This window comes from Pleurodeles waltl, chromosome 3_1 (assembly GCF_031143425.1).
Source record: "Pleurodeles waltl isolate 20211129_DDA chromosome 3_1, aPleWal1.hap1.20221129, whole genome shotgun sequence".
Taxonomy (NCBI): domain Eukaryota; kingdom Metazoa; phylum Chordata; class Amphibia; order Caudata; family Salamandridae; genus Pleurodeles; species Pleurodeles waltl.
The window spans coordinates 410,661,235-410,688,376 of NC_090440.1; the positions used below are offsets into that span (position 1 = coordinate 410,661,235).

The window sequence follows — 27,142 nt, forward strand, 5'->3', positions numbered from 1 at the left end:
GGAAGTGTTTATACGCAGTCCAGATGTTTTGCCAAATGTGTACATTATTTGAAGGACTCTCGACCCTGTGACCTTGGGATCAGTGATAAAAACAGAAGGTAATCTGTGTAAAGGGCAATTCTGTCAGGGCACTGCGGGCTCCACTCGAATCCCCTCACCTGGGCATCCATTCAGACCTAGACAGCCAAGAATTCCATGACCAGGGCGAACAATAAAGGGGAGAGGGGGCACCCTTGGCTCGTCCCCACGCTGGATTGGGAATGACTCAGACACATGAACAGCAACTCTTGATTGCCACCACCAGGTTGGAATATAATAGCGAACATGTGCGGTGAATCTGGGATCGAAATTCTGCCTTACTAGTAGTCCCAGCTGATGGTGTCAAATGCTTTACCGACGTCTGTTAGGAGTGCAGCTGGTTGCCCTAGGCAGTCAGCGAGGACAAGGGCATTGGACACACGTCGGTTATTGTGATGGGTGACTTGACCTGGCATGAAGCCAGTCTAGTCCCTGTGAACCAGGAAGGCAATGTGGCTTATCAATCTGTTTGCTAATGTTTTAGCTATTGGTTTTGCATCTACGTTTAGAAGGAAGATAGGGTGATAGGAGTAACGTTCTTCCGGTGGGTGACCCCGTTTGGGGAATATCACAATTTCAGCATGGCGCCAGCCAGAAGGGAGTGGCTCCTCTACGCCAGCGGCGCGGATAACCACAATTAGATGCTTCCCAAGTTTAGACAAAATTGTCTTAAAGAATTTGCATGGAAGCCCATTGGGCCCTGGGGCCCTACCACACTGGAGCCCCAAGAGGTCCTCCAAGAGCTCTGCCTCCGAGATCTCCTCATCAAGTTGGGTCCTCGCCGTGGCTGACAGATTTTTAATAGGTAATGCATCTACAAATTCTTGTATCTGACATTTGGGTAGACTCTCACCAGACGTACACCTATGCAAAATAAGCAGCAAAGCTGTTAGCAATTTCACTGGGTTCAATTATCAGAGTCCCCCGAGAGTCCTGAAGAAGGAGGGAGTGTAATAGCTCGGCAAAAGCAATTTCACAGGGTTCAACTATCCTAGTGCCCCAAGAGTCCCAGAGGAGGAGAGTGTAATAGGTCAGCAGGCCGCCTGACAGCCTATAAAGTAGTTTACTGGATTTATCACCCCATTGGTATTTGTGTCTCTGTGTTGCTCACCAAGTCTGCTTGGCCTCATCTAACAGCAATTGTTATTGTTGCTTTTGAGCTTGTCCCAGTTGCCGCCCTGCTGTTTGACCGTCAGCCTGGAGTCCACGTCTCTTCAACTCTTGTATTTGAGTTTCTAGATCTGCCAGGTTTTGCTTTCTATGACAACGTTCCCCTGCACAGTAACTGATATCCACCCCTCTCCCCTCCCCGCGCACAGGCTTGAAGGCCACCCGTAAGGTTGTTGCAGATGCCACAGTACCCTCATTCAGTAGGAAGTATTCCTGTATGAATCGCATAATGTGTGCTTTATATGGGGGGAGGATTTGTAGATGCCAAGGCGAAAGTCGCCAGCGAAAAGCTGGTCTTTGGCACCGTATGCAGGTAATGGCTATCGGGAAGTGATCAGACAGCCCCTGTCTCAAAATGTCTATGTCTGATATTCTGTGCTTGTAGGAAGTGGGTATATGAAAGTAATCCAACTGGGAAAAGGAGCCATGGGTCATCGAAAAATAAGTGTATCCTGTGTAGGTCAGATAGTGTACCCTCCGAGCATCTGACAACCCTAGTGTAGATGTCAGAGATGCAAGCCTAGTTTTGTTCTCTCCTGCTGTCTCCTCACGTGCATGCCATCTGTCAGTGTCAGGATCCATAACATTGCTCCAGTAGCCTCCAACCACTGTCAGGCCAGCAGGAAGTTCTCCCCCTGGATGAACAAATTGATCTATAAATTACTGTCCTGAGGGTGTTTGTTGGGGGGCCGGGGGCGCATGCACACAACAGAACGTAATGGTCTCACCATAGAGGGTTCCAGTAACAATAATGTAGAAACCCACACGATCCAGCCAGATACCATTAACCTGGAATGGGATACTCCAGTGTATGAGAATACAGATACCTCTAAGTCCCCTTATAAAGCTTGCATGGAAAACTTGACTGTAGCCATACCTGGCGAGGCAAGGGGCTTTGTTGCTGAGGAGATGGGTCTCCTGTAATATCACAATATTAGCTCCCTGTCTCTGGGCAAACTTTAAGACTGAACCTCGATTGTTCTTATCTAGTACTCCCATGACGTTCCATGACTCGTACATTGATTGCCCAGTGGGTCACCTAACTCTGCCACGCTCATACCATGAGAGCAGGAACAAAATCATGTTGTTGAGTGTGGGTGAAGATGGATTTACAAGGAAGGCCTGTGCTACCAAACATATGTTACCTATAAACCTTCCCACAACTTCTTCCCCTCCCCAATACTTCAGAGAACAAAAAGTATCTATCACAGACTGTGGAATTAGGTGGTGCCATGGGGGATCCTCAGTGCCACTTCCCCATCCCCCACATGGATGTTTGGCCTGTCTCTGGTATGGCGGTGTAGTCCATTACGGACCCTCCCTGCAACATGTGAATATAACTCTTCTTAGGAATATAGTCCCCCATTAGGATGGGTGTATCCTCCAGATGCACACAGCGCAAGGGGTGAGTCTCCCACATTGTTTCTCCCGGAATTTTCTGATGTCTCAATTCTGTCTGGTGCTTCGCCAGGAGGATCGGGAGCAATTGCGGTGTGTCACAGTTTGTTTTGGAGTACGGTCCCTTCTTTCACTGTGTGATGAGTCTGAGTCTATATGAGGTGTGTGCGGTTTCAATGTCATTTTCTCATTCGTCCAGTGAAATACATCTTCTGGAGTCTCAAAGATGAAGGTTTGGGCAGTAAAGATAACTTTTAGGTGAGCCGGGTACAAGAGCATATATTGGTGTTTCAGGTCACGGAGGGTTTATTTGGCCGCAACAGATTACTGAGGCTGTTGTTGCACCAGTTTAGTGTAGTTTGGAAAAATCATGATGTGATTAGATTGGTACATGGCCTTGTCCTGTTAATGTGCAAATTGGAGTATTGTATCTCTGACAATATAGTTCATGATCCGAGCAATCAAAGGCCACAGCAGGGCCCCGGGGGGATGTTTCTGCATCAAGACTCCATGGGTGCGCTCTACCATGAAACAAAAAGAGAGGTTCTCTGCGGACAGCGCCTGTGGGCTGGTGGATACTGAGGGCAGCCTAATGTCTCCCAAAATTGGCCCGGGCATCCCCAATTTCATTCTGGCACTGTTTATGTAGTGCAAAGGCAAGCATGGGGGTGACAATACTCATTGACTAGGAGGGGTGGGGGGCCTGGGTGTGCCTTGCAGTAGGCATTTCAGTGCGAGTAGAACACATATTGCGGTTCTGGCCCACCCTATGCCTGGCCACCCAGCACCTCCAGATCCTTGTACCTGCAGATAGCTATTGTCCGTATGCAGGTGTCTCTTCAGGTGCATGGCCTGCGACACAGCACTCATGAATCTTGCATGCAGCTTGATTACACGGATGCTCCTGCCAACCTCCTCTGTATCGGGAGCAGTGGTCACTCCCACAGCATGGCCCAAGATCGGGAAGAGATTAGAGGATGCCTCTAGCAGGCATCTCGGGGTTGAGTCCAGGGGGCTCCACACTCCAGTGGGGTCCAGCAGGTCCTGACGGGCTGAGTCCCGGGCCGCCAGTCCACACACTGCGCGGCTGCTCAGAGCTAGGTTGGTCAGTAGGCCGCAGCGCGGCTACTTTAGTCACAAGGTATGCTGCAGGTCAGAGCCTGTGGGTGAGCAAATTTCAGGTGTCTTGGTGCACATCTGTGCTCCAGCTATGTCCAGGTGGATTTGGGTTTGGGGGGGGGGGGTGGGGGGGTGTTGGGTTAAAATGCGGTCGCCATGATCCACAGCTAGGCTACTCCCCCCAAAAAGACTGTTTTCAACGTCTTAATGGACAACTGTGCGCTGGCTCAAAAGGGGTGCACATCTATCAGTGAGAACTCTTTTCAACTCCCACTGCGGTATCATCAGTAGTTTTGGTGGAAATAAAGGTTACAGACTTTTCAAATAATCTCATCAGAACTGGTGTTTTTAAATAAAGAAGGCTGATCTGGCAACTGAAAAAAAAAGAGCTGAAAGAGATGACAAATAGCCCTTGATAGTGCCCAAAGAAATACTTGCTGGGCCAGGGACAAAACAAACAACAGATCTTCAGAGAAAGATTAACTTGGGCCCGGTCATTCCTGATCTTCTTCTGATCTTTAGGCAGCAGGATCAGTGGTGGAAAGGCATATAGGAGTCCCAAGCTCCACTCTGAAGGAAAACTGCCTTGAAAACTCCAGCACACAAAAGTGCTGATTTTTCTCATTCGAGCCAGAATTCTCCCAACTGATGGAAGGCCTCCCTGCACCACCCTGAGTACCGTGACCATTCAAGATCCATTAAGCATGTATGGCTGAGTTTGTCCACCCTGGCATTCAGAGATCCCACCAGGTGGTTCACCACCAGAGAAATACTCTGGTGATCAGCCATTACCAGAGACATAGACCCCACCCTGCTTGTTGCATTACCACATGGCAGTAGTGTTGTCCACGAGCACCTGCACCAGCCTTCATATGATGAGTGGGGGAAAGGCCATCAATGGCAAGCGAATCGCCCACAACTCCAATAAGTTCATGTGGAGTCTAGCTCCTTCTGGAACCAGAGGCCACCCCAACTCAAAAGCGATGCATCCGTCACCACCTGCCTCTGACACAGTTGTGGTATCATAGCCATCACTGCACATCTTTTGCAGTCTCCTCTGACATCTGGGTACAATTTGACAATTTTCCTGGTGCTGTGCTCATGGAGACTTGATGTTCTTCCTAGTGCAGAGCTAGCATAGGCCATCTAGCATATTTAACCATCCCAGCATATTTCACCATCCCAGCACCCACAAAGTAATCCACACTAAGATTCAGTTACAGGCTGAAACATCTGGCTTATATCCTGAATTTCTGGACTCTCTACTCTCAGAAAAGGCACAAAACTGTACTATGTCTAAAATGGCTCAAATGAATGGGAGTGTCTGTGAAGGAGTCGGACACATTGATAGTGAACCCCAACAATAATGGGAGGTTTGCCATTGTCTGGAGCCTCCCTAGTTTGAGTCCTTCTTTAACAGATAGTTGTTGAGGAAGGAGAAGACTGGTGCCCCAACCTCCAGAGGTGTGCAGTGACCACTGCCTACACTTTCATGAACACCCAAGGGGTACTGGTCAGGTCAAAAGGGAGCACTGCAAAATGAAAATGCTCCTGTCCCACTGTTAACAGCAGGTAGTCCCTTTACGATGGATATATGGAAATAAGAGTTTTGCAAGTGCAACACCACCATCCAGTCTCCAGGGTCTAGTGCACACAGGACCTAGGCTAGTGTGGGCATCTTGAATTTGTACTTTCTCAGGACTGCGCCATGAGAGAGAACATCTATAATGGGACAAAGGCCTCTGTTCTTGTTTGGCACAAGGAAGTAGCTGAAGTAACACCAAGTCCCTACTTCTGAGGCCCAACCCCTCTCAGGCCTCTTTGGCCAAAAGGGCTGGCCTTCCTGCTGCAAAACGGACAGGCGTTCCTCTATCACCTGCTCTGATGGTGGTGGAAAGTGAGGCGGAGTAGAAAATAATGTGAGGGCGTAAACCTGATGCTCAATTTGGAGGACCCACTTGTCTAAAGTAATGGCTTGAAATCATAGGAGAAAATATCGGATCCTGCCCCGACAGGATGGATGTGTGCTGGGAAGTACACACTAAAAGCAGCTTTGCTGCTGTGGAGGCTGGGGGCAGGGAACTGAGCTGCATATTGCCCCTGAAGCCTAGGATGTTGTCTTTGTGAGCTGTGACCTTCGCCACAAAAAGGGTGAAAGGCCTGCTGGGTTGACAGAAGGGTTTGGCGTTGGTGAAACTGAAAACCCCTACCTTAGCAACAGAGGAGACTGGATTGCTGGGGGAATTTTAATGATTAGCCGAAAGATCCAAAGAACGTGCTGTGGCCCTCTTCTCTTTGAAGCGTTCTAGAGCGAAATCTGCTTTTTCGCCAAAATGGCAAGAGCCATCAAATGGCATGTTGATGCTTGGACATCCCCATAGAAGGTCCAGACGTGGTGCCAATGCGCCACAGTGGTACCCATTGCGGAATCTAAGCAGTCTGCCTTGTCCAGACCGAAACTAAATACAAATATCTATGCATCAAAGTCATCCTGGTTAGATAGCTTAAGTAAGGAATGACGGAAGGTGTTCCCGAACTGCCGGTAAAATTTGTACTACCATGTCCCAAAAGGGATGGAACTAGTGGAATAGGGACAGCTTGTGTTCACTGACCTCGGAACAAGGCTCGTAGAGGAGAAAATTTGCTTGACAGATGTCTGTATTGTTTGACCCATGATCAGGTGGAGTGTTTTGGAAGACGTTTGGGTTTATCTCATTGGTGAATGCCTGCATTACCTGCTGCATAAGAAATGCTGTGTCTCCTGGCTCTTGCTGATGGTGGCGAGTGACCTTTCTAGTGAGTGATGGCCCTAAACATGATTTTTTATGTCATCAGAGTTAGCACTGAAAAGATTATCAAAGTGTGTGCCCTATCACGTAGTTATTGGAATGAGGATTGCTGGTTGTCAGCACCTCAGTGGAAGTCAGTTGTGGCCTCTGTCCAGGTCATGCAGATTCTTCTTGGAGTCAGAGAGTACAGTGGGCTGCAAGTCCTCCTCAGGTAGTCAAAGAGTACAATGGGCTGCAAGACCTCGTCAGGTGTCAATGCCTCAGAGGATAGAACTGGCCCCGAAGGTGGCAACTGAGTTGGTGCTGAACTCAATGTGGGTTTGAGGGGCACAGACAGTGCTGCGGGTGATCCTTCTGGCGGAAGCTTGACTGGAGTTCCTGTGGATCCCTCGGGCTGTAAGCATTCCAGTGGCAACTGATAAAGTGTCAAAAATGCACAGCATGGACTTCCTGAAGGTCTTTACCTGCTGCGACATTGCAGGCTGACCTGGGAACTCTGGTTGTAGTGGGAGTAAATTGGGAATCGGCTCCGATGGAGATCTGGAGCTGACCACAAGGCACACCCTATCTGGAGGCGGGAAAGGCCCGATCGCAGGTTTAACTTATGTCTTATGTTTTTTCTTGGAGTTACCAAGACTTCTTCCACGGTGATGATCTGCTGTGAGAACAACTTCAGGAACGGGACCTTCTTTTTTTACTTCAACCAGTCACAACTTAGAGTCTTCTTGTGTTTGGCGGCATAAAGCCTCACCTCACGATCCTGTTTGGCCTTTGGATTCATCTAGATGCAGTGACCACAGGGTCTGGAGTTGTGCTTCGATCCTATGCTTGAAAGACACTTTGTGATGGTCCATTACAGACATCTGTTTGTGACAGTCCCTGCATGATTTGAACCCTGCCTTCAAAGGGGTGGATACTTTTTCATGTAAATTGGAGCGTATGTGACAAAAAGAGTTCTAAAAGACCAAACAGAAGCTCTGGATCCTCGTCTGAAAGTGCAAAAAGAAAGCAGATATCAATGTGCACAATGCAACTTACCGGCATGCAGGAGTACTGCTTTTAAGTTTCTGGATCCAGTCGGATATCTTGTGAATATTCTAAAGGTGAGGAATTTGCATTTAGAAGCACCTATCCCTCCAGAAATGTTTGCGCTCTTCTCTTAATATTTTGGTGGCAGGCATATGGACTGCCATTACCTTATTATTCGGGGGATGATGAGCACACTAGACCAGAGGTCTCCAACCTTTTCTGTAGTGAGAGTTACTTCTGATCAGTGAAAAACATCATGAGCTACTAAAGGCTGAGCAACTCGTGCACTGTTTCCAGAGTCCCCCCTCCTCCCTACTCAGCTTCATTGTCTAAAGGCCACTACAGAGAAAAAGATACTCCTATAGTGCATGCAATGCACAAAATGAAACAAGAAAACCTGTCATTAGTCCCGGCTTTCCTTTTTAACAAATTGTGAGATCCAGACCTCTGCCATCACCAACTAAGTAGACTACAATCATAAGAAATTATAGGGGCCTGCAGAGTTGTTACCAGCATACTGAAAACCATAAAGTGCACATCTGTCTCTCATATCTTGTCATCCACTGCACTGCTACATCTCACAACACGGTAAATGCACGCATGACATGTAAACACTTCCCACATAGGATCACAAAACAATGACAACACCATTCCAACCACACACCCTACATGGAGATAAGTGCTTCATTGCCCAACATAAAGGTTATAAGCGCAATATAAATGCTGCCATACAATTATTTTATTATTACACCATGCCTTTTTGTCTTTATTATCACACATGACGGCACCTTGAAATGCTTGAGTTGAGGGTGCTCACTGTACAGAAATCTCCCCTGCCAGACCAAAATGTCCCTCCATGTAGTAATAAGTTATGCCACATATATGGTGCACATGACTTGCCTCTGAGTTTATTAATATAGCATTGTCCTCGGAGACGGTGGGAGTCAATGACAGTTTCATGGATAAAAACTATTACTTCAAAAAATGCCTCTTAGTGCAGTGTTATATTGTGATTCTCTGATGAAATGCTTCTGCATATTTGAGAAATAAACATTGTAATTTTCTTATTAAAAGATACAATTTTTGTATGAGTTTTGTGGCACTATTTGCATTATTTTGAAATCTGTGCTCTTGCAAGCAAAGGGTCACACACTTAAGCTTGGTTCTTGTCTCCTCTTTCCCTGTTTTAATGGGTAAATTTAAAACCAAAAAATATAGCAATTGCAGTGGCGAGGTACATTTTTCAAAAGGGGTAAATTTAAAGTGACGTGTTAAGCCTTATGTTCATTGTGCCAACATTAACACTTCAATTTAAATTTCTTCAATAATTTCATTAAGTTAAAGCAGTGTTTTTCATGGTTTTATTTTAAATAAATAAAGTACATCTTGCAAGTTGTCCCTAGACACAAACTGAAGCCATGGAGCTATGTTACATTTCTCTCATTCTTTCATTCAAATTTAATGAAAAGAAATGTAAAATTATGTTCCTGGATCCGGTTTTTGGCCAGGAACGACTTGCAATGTACTTTAAGTATTTAAAAATTAACGATCCCTGTGAAACGCTGCTTTAAATTACATGTTTAAATTAAACCAGCATTTCAATTTAAAAAAGAAAAAGAAAACAAAGTATCTCTTGAATTTTGATGCTTCGAATAAAGAATTTCTCAGGCATCTTTAAAATAAAAAAGTATCTCTATGCTACAAACCTTTTGCTGGCAATCTTGTTGTGCCTAAGGTGCTGAGCTTCTCACCTCCTATGGTGTGGTTTGTAGAGACAACAGGCCTTCAAGGCTGCCGTGCCGGCCACTGAAGTCGCGCAGGATCAAAGCGTGGCACAAAGCAGCAGAAGGTAGGTGACATAGTTCCTCCTGGGCAGACTAACACTGCTTATGCTGGCCTAACATCATCCTGTTTGCCCCACCGCTCCACAGCAAAGCTTAATTGTCTATGGGAGCAGCTGATGTGTGGAACAATGAGCAAGAACAGATAAGAGGCCAAAAAGGCCTACAAGTTAACCAAATGACAATGATAGGATACAGAAGTGGGCATCAGACCACGAGCTACTGACAGATTGTCTATGAGCTACGGTAGCTCACTAATGCCTGATTAGAGACCCCTGCACTAGACATTGTTCACCTTGGTTTTGGATCAACCAGTGACAGAATAAAGAACTAGGACCACAAGCGAATAACCTTTTCTTATACAAAAGTCACATAAACAGCCTGCTAAAAGAGTCAGAATGTGAGTCTCCAGTGCCAGAAGACATACCAGGTTTGTCAGATATGTAGAATTTAGGCAAAGGGCTACTTTCTACTTTATAGACTCATTTTACTTCACAAGTCCTGTATTCATTGGACTAACTTACAACGTGTTTTAGTTATGCTCATATTCTTTGATGGTGTTAAAAAAAGACTCACTTGCATTTTTGCTAGTGTACTAGTGGGTGTTTTTCATAGCTGAGAACCAAAAAAACATTGAGAACAAAGTACACAGGCCTCAGGTATGCCTCTTTGTTCTAGTATTTGTATGCTGAATATATTTGAGTGAATGTGTCTATTAAAGACAGATGTGGAATTAATACCCATGTTATCTTTATCTTTGTTTTGAAGATCCCTCAAAGGAGCTGAAGTCAATGATCTTTCATTTGTTGGAGATGCTTGTCCAGAAAAATATCTCTAGTCAAGGTAGAGACAATGCTTTCAACCTACTTATTAAAGTGGTTCCTCGGAAGTCTTTGCGGGACGCCAACAACAGCTTAACACTTTGGGTGATCGATAATGGTGAGCAAATTCATCTTTACAAGTGGTAAATTCTGTCCCTAGTTGCTAGTATGCTCTCAATTAATTTTGTTATCAGAAAAGTAGTTTGTGTTTAATTTTTGTTGCTTAGTTGCTGTCTCTTGTAGAATGGTATGTTCATATCAACAGAATGGTACCATATAGGCTATTTGTATACCATATATGGCAACTAAAATTGTTTCAACGTAATGAAAGTAAGTTTTAGTGAGCTTGTGAATTTAATCTCGAGTATTGTGGACATTTTGTATGGAGTTGTTTCCAGCTAGTAGGAATGCCAGGATATACAGCGCAAAAGAGTGCAAATAGATCAATAACAGGAGTTTTATATACTGCAAACTGAGCTCAGATAACCACTGGTAACGGGGCTATCCCTGAAAGGTGGAGGCTAGAAATACTGGAGGCTAAATTTCTCATGAGCTTTGTGAGCTACCTTATCCTGCCTTTACATTAACCACACATCAGTTCTAAAGGGTGAAAGTAGGTGGACTCTTGCATTATGAGAGAGCTGGTGAAAACTGTTCTACTCTGACTAAAGTGACGAGAACAGTGACAGATATTCTGCTGTCTCTGCAGCCAGAACCTCCAATAGCATATTTCACCTGTATAGTGAGAAACGTGCTACACATAGGAATCTTCTGTTCGGCATGGATCTGGAAATGGAGTGAGGAGTTGTGGATGTTTGTATAAAATCCATGCACACAAATAGACTCACCAGATGACATGATTTTAATTGTTGATCTAGTGTTGCACAGTAGGCTATAATAATTAGAGATCCCAATGCATGAAATGCTTCCTAACAGCTCAGTCTTCTCTGCATTAGGAATGTTCTCTGGATGTTCCAGTTCAATCTTGTAATGTGCATGATGATGTTTAGCTTCTGCAGATGACAGTAAAGCATATATTAGGTTTCGTTCCACTTTAGCAGTCTACAGTGAAGTAAAGTATGAATTGTCTGTGCTTTCAGGTTTGAAGAAGATTCTAGAGGTAGGCGGATCTGTGATGGAGATTCCAGGAAGTCTTGATGTTACTGAGAATACCCGGATGAGTGCCTCTGTGCTTCTCAACAAGCTCTTTGATGACCTGAAATGTGATGCGGAGAGAGAAAATTTTCACAAACTTTGTGAAGATTATGTTCGGTGAGTAAGTGTTAATGTTGTCTAAGCAGTGGAAGATTTGGAAAATAGCGGGCTTAGAAAAATGTTGTCCAACTTAAAAAGTTCTTAGTACATGTAAAAGCAGTATTTTCCATTTACCCCAATTAATTTTATTTCCATTTTGTAAGTATATTACAAAGCTTCATAATTAAAATATTGCCAAGAAAACATGAAGAGAAATACTGGCAACTTATGCTTGTTACAGCAACACAAATTTTCAATGTTTAGAATTAAAGAGATATATTTTCTAAGAAAGACCCTGTTGACAAATTAACTATAAGAGGTGTTTATAATATTACATCATAAAACATAGACAGTATTTAACAAACCTATATGTGCTCAATGTGAGAATTGAACATACGTTGCTGGTGATGAAGTTAATGGCCTGAAGAAGTGATCAAACGAGATATAGCGAGAGACTATGTACACAGTAATTGCTGAGTGCGCAATTAGTTGAAGAGTCCGTTTGAATCAATTTGTTGCACTCTAACACATTTTAATAGTTTACAGAAATGTCTCTGCAGCCAGATATATTGATGGCGTTTAAATCCCTTCACAGTTTACAGGGTCATCATCAAGACAAAAGAAATAGACTGAGCACAGGCAAGAGTCTATCCCTACAAAGAATAGGGAGAAAAAGATATAACAAGTATGAAACGTAGCAGGAAATTGCTTATATATGAAAACATGGTCTGAAGGGTGGAAATGCCTTAATCCCCACTAAGAGGAAGATGGAGAGAAAAGGGATGAGTCAGGAATTGAAGGTGCAAGTGTGCTATAACTGGAAATGAGAGTGAATTTAATGAGAAAGCAAGTGTGCCATAAATGGAAAAGAGAATGAATTTCATGAAAAAGCTGTATCAGTTTTATCCACATGGAAAGATGTAAAAACATGGGAAAGGATAAGAGAGAAAAGGAACAGATATCTGAAAGAAGGGTTTCATAGAATGTACTGGACTTAATTAAAAAAGAAATGAAGGGATGTCATCCAGGAAAATGATATGATTTAAAATGGAAATCTAATTATGGAAACATAAGGAAGAGGGTGTAGAAAGAAGCGGACGGAAGTACCAGGAGTGGGGGTGGTAAAGAGAAAGAAGATGTGTTTATATATTTTATAATGTTGCTTTACATAAAAAAGTTTCTATTTTCTTTTATCGCATGTAACTACTTTTTCAATCCCCAAACCATTTGATTTTGTTGTAAATCACCCACTTGCACGAATCACTTCACCACCATACTGTACCTTAATCCCCACAACTTGATATACTCTGACCAAAATTTCCTTCCACACCTCTGAAAGTAGTAGACAGAATATGGATGTATGACCCTTTTCCTTTTAGGGCCCCTCAGTCAAATGTCACTTTCACAAAATTCATTTGTTTCCATATGGCTGTATTTAAGATTTGAGCCTTGAAGCGGCAGATTTCATATTTTAGCTAATGTTGATAAAATGAGCCCCACTAAATAGGATAGCAGAGCTATACAGCCACAAAAATGGTAGTAAGACCTTGTAAACAGTGATGGTCGATGTATTGTATTGCATCCTCTTTAATCCATTGTTGAGTGATGTTTTGGGTCACATTTAGAAATTGATTATCTTTTCTGTGGGAGAGAAAAAGTACAATGCAAGCATGTACACTACACAAAAAATGTTTTTTTTATTTTAAATGCCAACATTGTAAACAAAGAATATGTTTCAAATCAAGAGGAATCTTTGCACCTCCACTCATAACACTGATATGTTCCAGCTGTGTCCTGGATTAAATTTATCTATAGGTACAAAGGAAATGTTGAAACGGATGGACCAAAACTGATAAAATTAGGTGGTGTATGTGTTGCCCTGAAGTGGACTCATTGAAGCAGTTGTTTATAGTGATGAGACAATATTTGTTTTTTTCAATTTATGTTGATTATTTTTTAAGTTTACACACAAAGACAATAACAGCCAAGGGTACATAACAATGGCAACGTACTACAAATCAGTGTACATAGTAGCAAAGAAATGTGTGGGTTGCCCTGTATCCCGCATCATGAGCAGTTTCAGGGGAATATGCCTGGAGAGGATTGTTGCGTTATCCCAGGAGGATAGATTTTTGAAGGCCTTCGGGGGCTTGCTCTTTCTCAATTGTGTTGTTTGTTCAACAAGACAAGCTCAGTCTATGAGCTGGGTGCTTCGTTTGCTGCATGGAGGAGCAGGTATGTAGTTGGGTTGCCATATCTCTAGGTTTACATGTAGGAGGAGCAGTTCAGCATATAGTTCCAATGTTATTGGCTCATCGGTATTAAGAGGTCTGCGTATCTCTTGTTTCCTCCTGATCAAAAAACTCAGAGGAAAACTGTCGGGAGGAATGTGGATTAATAAAGTGAACCACTCCCCAAATTACTGATTCCTTCAGAAATTCCTCATTTCTTAGTGGTTCCTCAGGACTTATGAATCCTGTTGTGTGATTGGACAGTATTTCAAAATGTTCACAGATACTTGAGCTTTTCTGGAAAGCTACTTCTATCAGAGACCAAAAACATTTACCCTAGCTGTGTATCATTCTAAGTCAACCTTTCTTTGTTCTCTTTATGTGAAATACTTTTTTGCCAAAGTCTCAGGAAGTGTGCGCCAGCTTCTCTATAAGCTTCCCATTCTACGAAGAGACGTGTGATCCTTATAATACACCCCTGCATTCCTGGGGCTGCATTGATACATCATCATCCTTGTGAGTTTATGGTTCTCATTTACAACAATGGCCTTTGTTTGAGGCAAATTTGTAATTGCTTGTTGCAGGGACTTAACTCACATGAATCATTAAACTTAACAGGAAAACTACAAGAGGCATTATATAGGTATAGGCCTGTACTGCAACTTCTTTGACTTCATTCTTTACAACCAAACGTAAAAAGTTGTAAATTAATACATTTTTAAAAAAGAATGACCTTTATTGAAATGTTTACAAATGTTGTCTATTTCCATTTCCCTGCAGTCTGCTTCAATTTTTTTTTTCTTATTTCAAATCCAGAAACTTGTTTGAAGGCCAAGATCTAGATGGCAAGCTGCGGGCCATACAGACTGTCTCATGCCTGTTGCAGGGTGCATCGGAAGCTGGCAACCGTACTCTGGAGTTGAGTGGTATTATGGAGAGCATCCTAGCCCTGTGCTCCTCCGACCGTGAGGTTGATCAGATGATTGCTGTTGAGGCATTGATTCATGCTGCTGGTAAAGCCAAACGTGCCTCCTTCATCACAGCCAATGGGGTCACTCTCTTGAAGGATATCTACAAGCGGAATGAGAATGATTCAATCAGGATCCGTGCCCTTGTGGTGAGTGCATACATTGCCACAAATGTTTCAACTAGAGCATGGTACAATTTAGCAAGTGCACAGCAATGACAGGTTGACCTACTATCTCACTAACCTGCAATGTCTGCACCCACTCCCATCAGCCCCAAAATGCTCATGGTCCCCAACATGCTCACATGGCCTTGCGGGAAAGTAGTAAGACCCAAGCCACTTCCTGAATCTTCTACTGGAAAACCTCATTTATGACCAGATAAAGGGATTGGGGAAGTGATTTATTGGGACAGATATCATTTCATGTGTGCAGCACTGGGAACCCAATGAAAACACCAGGATATAAGCACCAAAAACAGGATCCTACAATGTTTCCTACCCATGAGTACTACTGTGCTCGTGCCTCAGTTTTTTAGAGACGTTGTCATTACGAGACACACCCGCTTGTACTAACCATTGTTACTTAAACAGCACTGAAAAGTGATAGATATAAGGTATGGGGCACTTCAGTTAACCTTGTACCATATAGAGATCAAGTATTGTTGAGGAGGACTAATGAAGAAACACTTCTTTGAAATTTTGTGTGCTTATGGTCACTGGTGAGTATGTTAGTGCTTGTTTTTTGAGATACCATAATAGACAGGGTAACCCAATATTCCCCCAAGAACTGGGTACTTAGAATTCTAAAATAACTAATGTTCAGGGAGGACTCATTTTGATAACTAACTCAATATAGATGAATATCAACATTTAGACCCTCATTATGACATTGGTGGTAAATACCGAATACCGCCGCGGTGTCTGCCGCCAACATACTGCTGCGGAGGCGAACATCCGTCCGCCAGATTATGACACATACAGGCAAAACCGACAGAAAACAGCCACAACCACAAATTTGCCAGATCCACTGAACGTGATAAACTTTCGGTACTACCATCCATACCTTTACGCCACCAATACTACACCCTCCAAATAATAACCCATGAATCACTACAGCAGACCTTCAACTGTGGTAAACCATTGGCTGTGAACACCGCCGCAGCGGATAAGGCCACCCAAATACAAAACAAGACAACATTGGGCAGAACAAAAAACCCACATCTGACACAAATACACCTACCCCACACACCCACCAACAGCACTATAAAACACACACACCCACTATCCTTTGCTAACACGACAAGACGGATACACTTTGCGATGCTAACACAAAAGAGAACTGCACACACATATCACAACTACCTATTAATGCCACACGCACCACACACCCCACCACATCACACTTCACCCTGTGCACAACCTACACACACCACACAACACCCATGTCCCCACAAAGGCACCTCCGTTTCAGATGCAGCAATGCAATCCCTTCCTGGATTGCACTCACGGTGGCTTGGCGGCCCTACAGAGATCGTTTGAGGCTCTGGCCTCTTTACTGATGGCAGCCACTGTCCCTGTTTCTTCCGTCCCCCCTCCAACTACCGCCTCCCAGTCTCAGTCTCCTCAACCCCAACCCATCCCATGCACACATTCAGCCAAGCATGCACACAAAACATCACACAAGACTCGCACAGACGAACACAGGCAGCACACTTCAATCCACAAGCACTCACACAGCCAACAGACAGATGCAGACGCACCATCATCCACTGCCTCCATTGTCTCCCCCTCCCCTTCCTCATCTTCCCTTAGTCACATCCGCACTCACACCTGCATGCAGTGCATCAACACTCCCTGAACCTGCCACCTACACAACCTTTCTGACAGTCACCCCAACAGCAGACCCGCAGACTTGCACCCCACACACCACATGCACCGTTACCACCACCACCATCTCCACATCATGCAGCACACCCACCTCACTTGCAGACACCACCACAACATCCATCCACACGTCCTGTTTGTTCTCCCCCACCCTATCTGCCACCACCTCACACATGCACACTGTCCATGCACCTGCACTCAAGTCCAGCACACCTCCTCCTACTACAACCACTCCCTCTACCTCCACTCCCATACCGCCTCCCACATCCTGCCCCATTGGCCTTAAGAAGCTTTTCCTTGCCTTCCTTGACCTCTTTCCTCCTCCTCCCCCTCCCCATCCTGCCCGTAAGAGGAAGGTCCCACCCCCCAGGACCAGTACCTCAAGCACACAGTCTGACATTGTACCACCTACAAAGTCTCCAGCAGCCACTAAGAGGCACATGAGTGTGCTGCCGTACCCCCGCCCCAAGGACTCTCCTCCACCCACAAAACGGAGAGCTAAAGTGCCGTCCCCTCCCAAACAGACAACCAAGAGCATGAAGCCATCTCCAAAACCTAGGGCCAAGGAGACCCCTCCCAAGACCAAGGGCAAGGAGGCCCCAACAAAGACAAAACCCAAGGAGGCCCCAATAAAGACAAAGCCCAAGGACATACCTCCGGAACCAGTGGATTTTGCTGTAGAAATGGCAAAAGTCTTTGTCCCTATCTAGCTCAGCGTGGATAGCACTGCGCTAATCCTATGCTTAAAAAGTTTGCTAGATAAACAGACATTTGAGGTGAGCAAATTTAGAGGGTCGCTGGTGTTGCAGGGTGCTTCTTATTTGGAGCTGCTCTCCACCTAAATTTGGGAACTACCCAGAGTTCTCTCTTCTTTTTGCATAATATGTGCATCACTCTAACCCTGAAAGGGAGTGATCCAGACACAGAGCACTTGTATTTGTTAATATTTACTTGTGCACATAATCCGCCATACCGCATTTTGGCCACAACACTGGCCTTGATCACATAACTCGAGGCGCCATTACCAAACCTTTTTTTAATCACATGATTGTAAACATAGTAGACACTAACATAAGACTTACTAGTTTGTATGAAAAGCTGTCTAGAAGTTGAATTAGTCCTGTGTCCGTATTTCATGCAGTGCATAGTTTCTCCTCACATTGTATTCAATTCGCAATAATTTAATATTAAACACACAAAGCCATCATAGGTATGAAAGGTAACATTCTGGGTGTATCCATTGTGCTTCCATTTGATTTAACACATCTTACCATGTTCCCCAGGATGGAATCACTTTGACACATTGGCAGCTGGTCCCCCTTGACAATTAACAACACTTTGGTTAATTCTGTATTGATCACCCCTTTGCACCATATGCTTTTGACTAGTGCCGCATAGACTTTCATTATCATTAAAGTATCAATCTTGAACATGCACAATAATCATGCCCAAGTGGGCTGCTATGCTAGATTGTGTTACACCATAATTATAGGTTATGTAAGAAGCATGAATGCTAGAAATGTAAAGCAATCATGTTCTAGTGAGATATGAACATGCATAATAGTCATGCCCAGGTGCTCTGTCATGCTAAATCACCATGTTACGCCATAATTACAGGTTACACACAAAGCATAAATGCTGTAAATATGAAACAAAAACAACAGATGATGGATGGAATGCAGAACAAATCAAACACTCACCCCCAGTCACAGATCTGCATGTAATCCATTGTTCTTTTGCTCACCATGCCACTCGAGTTTAGACCTAGCCATATTCTAATCAGTTTTGACCTTTTTCCCAAAGGGAACAGTCTAGCCCAAACTGTCAGGCCAGGTCCTCTCTGGACCAGAAACAAGCATCCTGGGACCGGTTTAAGGGTATCACCCTTCATCAGCCAGGCTTGCTTGAATCTGGTGGCATAGCAAGCATGGGACCCACGTCTAGGCATAGCCTTCCCACTTAAGGCAACAAATGCAAAAACAACAGGTAATGGTTGGAATGCAGAACAAATCAAACATTCACCAACCAGTCACAGATCTGGGTTTAATCCATCAGTTCTGTTGCTTGCAATGCCATTCCAGTTTGGACCCAGCCAAATGCAAATCAGTCTGGACCCTGTTCCCCATGGGAACAGTCTAGCCTAAACTGCCAGGCCAGATCCTCCCTTGACCAGAAACAAGCATCCCGGGACCGGTTTCAGGGTATCACCCTTCATCAGCAAGGCTTGCTTGAATCTGGTGGCATAGCAAGCACAGGACCCATGTCTAGGCATAGCCTTCCCACTTAAGGCAACAAATGCAAAAACAACAGATAACGGGTGGAATGCAGAACAAATCAAACATTCACCCCCCCCCAGTCACAGATCTAGGTTTAATCCATCTGTTCTTTTGCTTGCAATGCCATTCCAGTTTGTACCCAGCCATATGTAAATCAGTCTTGACCCTGTTCCCCATGGGAACAGTCTAGCCCAAACTGCCAGGCCAGGTCCTCCCTTGAACAGAAACAAGCATCCCAGGACCGGTTTCAGGGTATCACCCTTCATCAGCAAGGCTTGCTTGAATCTGGTGGCATAGCAAGCACAGGACCCATGTCTAGGCATATCCTTCCCACTTAGGGCAAACAAATGCAAAAACAACAGATAATGGGCGGAATGCAGAACAAATCAAACATTCTCCCGCCTCCCCCCCAGTCACAGATCTGGGTTTAATCCATCAGTTCTGTTACTTGCAATGCCATTCCAGTTTGGACCCAGCAAAATGCAAATCAGTCTTGACCCTGTTCCCCATGGGAACAGTCTAGCCCGAACTGCCAGGCCATGTCCTCTCTTGAGCATAAAAAAGCATCCTGGGACCGGTTTCAGGATATCACCCTTCATCAGCCAGGCTACCTTGAATCTGGTGGCAAAGCAAGCACGGGACCCACATCTGGGCATACCGTTCCCACTTAGGGCAACAAATGCAAAAACAACAGGTATACACAATCATGACCTAGTGGGCTAGCACACGTAACCATCCCACAATCGGCGTAAAGGGAAGCTGATCCTCACCTGGCTGTTCCACAAGAACTGTGCCATCTTGTCTCTAGATCTCCCCAATTACTGTTCATATAGGGGGCACCCAGCAACGGTGTACCTTAATTAACATGTTCTGCAGTATTACTGCACCACTGAATCCCTCACAACTTACTGTCAATCAACTTTCATGAATTGGCTTGTGTGTAAAGTACTAAATTCCCCTTACATTGGTATCATGAAAACAACTTCCTTATGACACTTATAATATCTAAACCCAACACCATAATTTGGGGGTTATTCATACTCCACTATCAGGTGTCCATGGTAATTGCCTGTCATGTATTGTTTCACTTGTATGATCTATATCCCTCCAGCTCATTTCTACTCATGAATCATAAGAATCTATAGAGCTCCTCCTCCATGTTGAGACCATTAGGTGCTTTGCTTTCTAGGTTCACAATGTACCTGCTCTCCATCTGTCTTAGCTGGCGCTCTCGGTAACTTCCCCTTATCTGCATAGGAAATGCATTGATAACAAAATATTTCATGCACCTAATATCGGTTCCATGTGTCTCTGTAATGTGTCTAGCCACTGGATATGACACATTTTTATTTGTGATTGCTCTAATGTGTTGCAGTACCCTCTTGTGTACCTGTAATTGTGTGCTGCCCATATAACGCAGGCCACATTTGCACTGTAACACATACAGTGCAAATTCCATTTGCACTGTAACACATACAGTGCAAATTCCATTTTGCAATGGTATGCGAATGGTGATTGGTTTCCTAGAGAAGGGTGACATGACCTCCTCCACATCCAGCCCGTACTTGCACTTGCACTTGTACTTTTACTCTGTGACATCTATGGAAGCCCTTTTTCTGTAACCAAGTTGTATTACTCTTTATTTGAGGGCTACTCAAAACAAGGGAATCCCTCATAGCATGAGCCCTACGGAATGTGATCTGCGAAGATTTGGGTAGAGTTGGACCTAGGACTGCCTTAAGGGTCAGCCTTAAACAGGTGTCAATATTTCCTTAAGATTGGTCTAAGCTCACTGTGTTCAGTGCTGTACGTGGTGATCATTCTTATCTGAGAATCTTCCACCTGCCTTTCCTTTGGAAAGAGTATGTACTCTCTGCTCACTGACTCTGCTTTGGCAACCGCTGTATTGATTACTTCCCTTGAGTAACCTCTCTGAAGGAATCGCTCTATTTCCTTTTTACTTATTTCCCAGTCACGCTTAATACTACTGTTTCATTTCACCCTCAACAATTCTACATAAGGGATACTATATATAGTATGTTTAGGGTGAAAAATAGAGGCATGCAAGATGGAATTATCCGCTGTGGGTTTTGTGAACAATCTGGTCTTCAGTCTATCATTCTGTACAAAGACCTGAAGATCCAAAAATTCTACCTGTCTTGCACTAATGTGCTCAGTGAAGTGCAGATTTAGATCATTCCGGTTGATAGCCTAAACAAATTCTTCAGCTGACTCAACAGTACCATTTCATATAACAAACATGTCATCTATGAATCTCAGCTAGCATACAACCCTCTCTTTAAACGGTATACTGTGGTTGTCAGTGAGCACCTGCTGTTCCCACCAGACCAAATGCAGACAGACTAGCTGGTGGCAAAGGAGGTGCCCATCATCGCCCCTTGTGCCTGCCTGTATGCTTCCTTTTCAAAGAGAAAGAAATTGTTGTTAAGGCACCATGTCATCATTTTGAGTAGCATCATAATAGGTTTATAAAGAGTCCGAGGTCTGCTTTAAGAAAATGCTCCACAACCCATCTCCATGCTGGATGCTAGTATAGAAGGGCGTGATAGGGTCATCAGGCTGTATTCCTGACTCCAGTGTATGTCAGAAATTCTCTTAAGGAAATCACCTGTGTCCTTTACAAATGAGGGCAGGTTACGAACATGTTCTTGTAAGAAATGATCCACATATTTGTTCGCAAATAGCCATTCAATTGCTGAAATAATCGGCTTCAAATTTTTATGGATTTTTGGTATCAAATACAATACAGGAATTATTGGGTGGTCATTCCTTAGCAAGAGATATTAATTTTGACTTAAAAGTCCTCCTTTGAGTTCTAAGTGATACTGGATTCTAGTCTTGGCCGACACAGTTCAGTCACTCCAGATATAACAGCTGGGCTCTCTCAATTTCAAGTTGAATTCTGTGCTGTACATAGTGAGTGGCCACAGCACTGTTCCTGCCCTTGTCTGAGTTGTGTATTACAATTTCCTTCTTAGAATGCAGCTTATTGATCAAAGCGTGGTAATCCTTTTCATGTTGATTGAGACTCGATTATCGGGCGTTCACTTTGTGGGCACATAGGGCCCGATTAAGAGTGTGGCGGTCTCTAGACCGCTGCACTCATGGTGGCGGTCTGGACAGCTGCCAATGCAACGGTCTGACTGCCAGATTACAACCCTGGCGGTCGGGCCGCCATTGAACCGTCGGCTCAGGTGGTTGGTGGTGGTCCTAATCCACCAGGGCAGTGCTGCAAGCAGCGTTGCCCTGGGGATTACAAAACCCCTTCTCTGCCAGCGGTTTCACGGCGGTAGCACTGCCATGAAAAGTCTGGCGGAGAACAGGAGCAGGGGGCCCCAGGTGCTCCCCTGGCCAGCACCATCGCATGTTCACAGTCTGCTTTGCAGGCAGTGAACTTTGCAAGGGTACTGTTTCACCCTGTTGGGAGTTTGGTGGACGGACTTTCCTGTCCACCATACTCATAATAGGGCCCATAGTGTCTTTACATCTTCTGTGACAACCTCGTTGAAAGTACCAATTTCATCTCTCGGGTATGGGCATAAATGTTGATACTAGCTTAAACGGCTTACTCTCCTCTCCATTTACTTCCAAATCCATGGACTCCACGATGTCGGTTCCAGTATGCCAAGAGTCTCGCTTTCCAGGTCTTGAAGCGCGTTCAGTAGTTGAAGTCAAACACTTTAAACCCCTGCAGATACACATTCTGTGCATATTTCACCATCTAGTGTTGGGCTTGGAGTGTTACAAGTTGTTTTTCTTTGAAGAAGCTTCTTTCGTGTTACGAGATAGTGACTCCTCCTCTCGGTGATAGTGTGCATGGGCATCGACTCCTTTGTTGGATTGTTTTCTTTCCGCCATCAGGTTCGGACGTGTTCCCTCTCGCTCCGGTATTTTTGGTTCAGTACTATCTGAACTTCTCTTTCCTTTTCCTTAACATCGGTATTGTTTTCGATCTCATTTCTGACTACACGCGATCCGATTGTAAAGTCTGGATCGATTAACCCCCCTTTCGGGCGCCCGCGCCCTTCTCTGGCCTACTGCGTCATTGGCTCATGCATCGGACTCTATTTCGATTCTGTCCTCTGTGCCATGCCAAGTTCCCCTACACCGACCAGCATTCGGTGTGCAACCTCTGCCTTTCTCCCAACCACCAAAAAGAGACCTGCGAGGTGTGTTGGTCCTTTCGATCCAAGAAGACCTTACGAGTTCGAAGAACAAGGCGTTTGGAGATGGTGTTGAAGTCCACCGAACAAACGCCCAGAATCTTTGGTGAGGAACAGACTGCAGTCTCCATTCGATACTCAGACTCCAAACGAGATTCAGATGAGGACAGGCAGGTACTCCCTGCGGCGCAGTACGTGAGTACACCAGCCCCTTCCCATCAAAAACAAACTAAGAAATCACATAAGGCCTTGGTTCTACCACTGCTTCATGGCCATGGTTTGACCCGAAAACAACAAATCGTCGACCTACCCTCGGGTTCGGTGCTGAAAAAAGGCCAAGACTCACTCCCACGAACAGACTGTCATGCCTGTTTCGGTGTTGAGTCGAAAGATGGAGGCTTCCACTTCGGAACTGAGTCTTCTTCATACCACATCGGAGCTGAAACATCCACACTCCTTTTTGGAGTCAAAACAACGAAGCCCATCTTCGGAGCCAAAAACACTTCCCCCTACGAATCAGACCACTTTTTGGCCCATACGAAGCATGCTGCCACCATGCTTTCGGGGCATTCGTTAGGAGGCAGAAAACAGGTTTCATCTTCAGAACAGGAGGGAGATCAAACGGGCATTAGACCCATTCTTGAGGTCATGGACCAAAAACAAAGGAGTCCAGAAAGAGACTGGAATGATTATTGCCTCTCTGCCAATTACAAAGAGGAAATTAGCATTCCAAGAGTTTGGATGCTGGCCCTTTACAGGCAAAAATCTTTAAACATAAAGAGAAGCCAAAGACTGTGCAGCTTTCTCCACTGCATTCACCTTATCTTCCCTCTTCTCCACCACCTCATACTCCACCACCACCAACTTCACCCAAACAATCTCATGCTTCCTCACATGGGTGATAGTATTTACAACATGGATCCATGGGACATGTATGACTCTGACCCAATCCCACCCTATGATCCTGATTTGTATCCCACAAGACCGTCTCCACCTGAGGATACCACAGCCTATAATCAGGTCATTTGCAGAGCAGCCGCCTATCACAGTATACAGATGCACTCTGAGCCAATAGAAGAGGATTTTCTATTTAACACTCTTTCCTCTACTCACAAACAATAGCAATGTTTGCCAATGTTACCAGGTATGCTCAAACATGCCAATTACATTTTCAAAGAACCAGTGAAGGCCAGGGTATTAACTCCTAGATAAAAAATATAAAGTGGCACCAACTGATCCAGTTTTTATTTCACATCAGTTACTGCCAGATTCCATCGTTGTCAGTGCAGACAGAAAACGGGCAAATAGCCAGCCCACAGGGGATGCTCCTCCCCTGATAAAGAAAGCTGCAAATTGTATGCAACAGACAAAGTAACAACTCAGGCTGCAAATCAGTGGCAATTTGCTAACTCCCAAGCTCTTTTAGCCAGGTATGGCAGGGAGCATTAGGCCAAGATGCAGGAGTTCTTGCAGTACCTCCCAAAGGAACATCAGAAAATAACACAACAGGTAGTGGAAGAGGGACAAGCCATTGCTAATAATCAGATCCGATCAGCACCAGACGCAGCTGATTCGGCAGCTAGGGGAATAAACACTAGCGTCACAATTAGGAGACCTGTTTGGTTGAGGTCCTCAGGCTTTAAGCCTGAAGTACAACAAGTGGTCCTTAACATGATTTTTAATAAGCAGCAACTCTTTGGACCGAAGGTCGATACAACCATTGACAAATTAAAAAAGGACTCTGAGACAGCAAAGGCCATGGGACCCCTTTATACAACACCTTTTCGAGGGTCATTTTGTAAACCTCAATTTAGAGGAGGATTTAAGCCTCAAACTTCAGAGGCCCCTACGTCCCAACAAAACCAGGGACAACAATATTATCCTAGGGGACCCTTCAGGGGGGCTCTTCTAGAGGACACACTTTCAGATCCAGCGGTAAATCTCTTGCCTCAAGAGGTGCCTCAACCTCATCAAAGCAGTGACCTTCCCTGCTTCCCCCCTGCAAACAGCATACATCTGGAAGACTGCAATATTTCCATCCTTACTGGCAACAAATTACAACAGATCAATGGGTACTGTCAATTATTCACAATGGTTATTGCCTAAAACTTAACTCCACTCCACCAAACATTCCACCCCGTTCACACAGGCTTTCTCTCTAACACATTGACCTGTTAAAACAAGAGGTAGAATCTCTTCTACTCAGAGGTGCAATAGAAATGGTTCCCATCAGTCAGCAAGGGACAGGAGTATATTCTCTATACTTCCTCATACCAAAAAAAGATGACACTCTCAGACCAATGCTCGGTCTCAGACCTCTAAATCAATATATCCTGTCAGAGCATTTCCACATGGTCACTCTACAGGATATCATTCCCTTGTTCTAAAAACAAGGGTAGATGACAGCATTAGATCTAAAGGACGCTTACTTCCACATTCCAATACATCCAGCACACCGAAAGTATTTAAGGTTTGTGATAGCAGGCAAGCACAATCAATTCAAAGTACTACCCTTTAAAGTAACAACAGCACCAAGGGTATTCACAAAATGTCTAGCAGTAGTTGTGGCATACCTCAGAAGACAGTACATACATGTCTTCCCCTATCTGGACGACTGGTTAATAAAAGCCAGCACCATTCGAAACTGTCAACAGCATACACAGTACACAATAGATAACCTACACAAATTTGAGTTCACAATCAATTACCAGAAATCTCACCTTCAGCAAGCACAAATTCAACCTTATCTAGGAGCAATTCTGAACACTGTCAGCACTAGCCTACCCAAATCCACAGCGAATCCAAGCGTTTCACACTTTCATATCCCAATTGCACATCAGTCGAACTTACACAGTAAGGTTTATCATTGAGCTATTGGGAATGATGGAATCATGCGTAGCAATAGTGCCCAATGCACGTACAAACATGAGACCACTGCAACAGTGTCTCTCGCAACAATGGTCTGAGGCACAGGGTCAGTTACAGGATCTAGTGATGTTGGACCGCCAAACTTATAAATCTCTGCAATGGTGGAATCACACCAACTTATCAAAAGGGCGGCCATTTCAGGACCCTGTGCCACAGACCATAATCACCACAGATGCATCAATGGCAGGTTGGGGAGCTCATCTCAACAATCGTACAATACAGGGGGCATGGGACTCAATCCTGCAAACTTACCACATAAACCACTTGGAATTGCTAGCAGTGTTCTTAGCCATCAAAGCATTCCAACCACAGATCACACACAAAACAGTCTTAATAAGGACGGACAACATGACAACAATGTATTATCTGAAAAAACATGGGGTGGGGACACACTCATCCCAATTGTCACTTCTAGCACAAACAATTTGGAAATGGCCAGTTCACAATCACATTCGCCTGATATTGGAATACCTCCAAGGATACACAACCAGCTAGAGGACCTCTTAAGCAGGACGCAGTAACAAATACATGAATGGGAGATTCACCACAAGTAATTCAATATTATTTTCAGATGTGGGGAACACCAAACATAGATCTTTTCGCAACAAGCGAAAACGCAAAATGCCAAAACTTTGCATCCAGATACCCGCACCCTCAATCCAAGGACCATGCTCTATGGATCAATTGGTCAGGGATGTTTGCTTACGCTTTTCCCCCTCTCCCATTAATTTCATTTCTAGTCAACAAGATCCCTGACACTTCCCTCACTATTATACTCATAGCTCCCACGTGGGCACATCAACATTGGTACACAACACTATTGGATCTGTTGGTAGTACCACATCACAAGCTTCCAAACAGACCAGACCTACTGACTCAAAACAAGGGTCAGATCAGGCATCCCAATCCCAGTATGCTCAACCTGGCGATATGGCTCCTCGGGTCATAGAATTTGGATATTTACAACTTCCATCAGAATGTATGGACATTCTAAAACAAGCACGTAAACCTACAACCAGGCAGTGCTACACAAATAAATGGAAAGGTTTTATATATTACTGCCAACCTAAAAACATTGATCCACTTAAAGCAACAGTACAGGATATTGTATGTTATTTGCTTCATTTATAGAAAGCAAATCTTGCATATTCATCTATTAAATTTCATTTAACA

The 27,142-nt window shown here is 44.3% G+C and overlaps 1 protein-coding gene across 1 annotated transcript in view; it reads left to right on the top strand.

Moving 5' to 3' along the window:
- Positions 1-27,142, top strand: part of UNC45A (unc-45 myosin chaperone A) — a 253,863-nt gene that overhangs the window by 72,487 nt on the left and 154,234 nt on the right. The window contains exons 8-10 of the mRNA XM_069222647.1: positions 10,193-10,363; positions 11,346-11,517; positions 14,547-14,847. Coding sequence (XP_069078748.1) covers positions 10,193-10,363; positions 11,346-11,517; positions 14,547-14,847 — 644 coding nt within the window. The remainder of the gene's footprint in view (positions 1-10,192; positions 10,364-11,345; positions 11,518-14,546; positions 14,848-27,142) is intronic.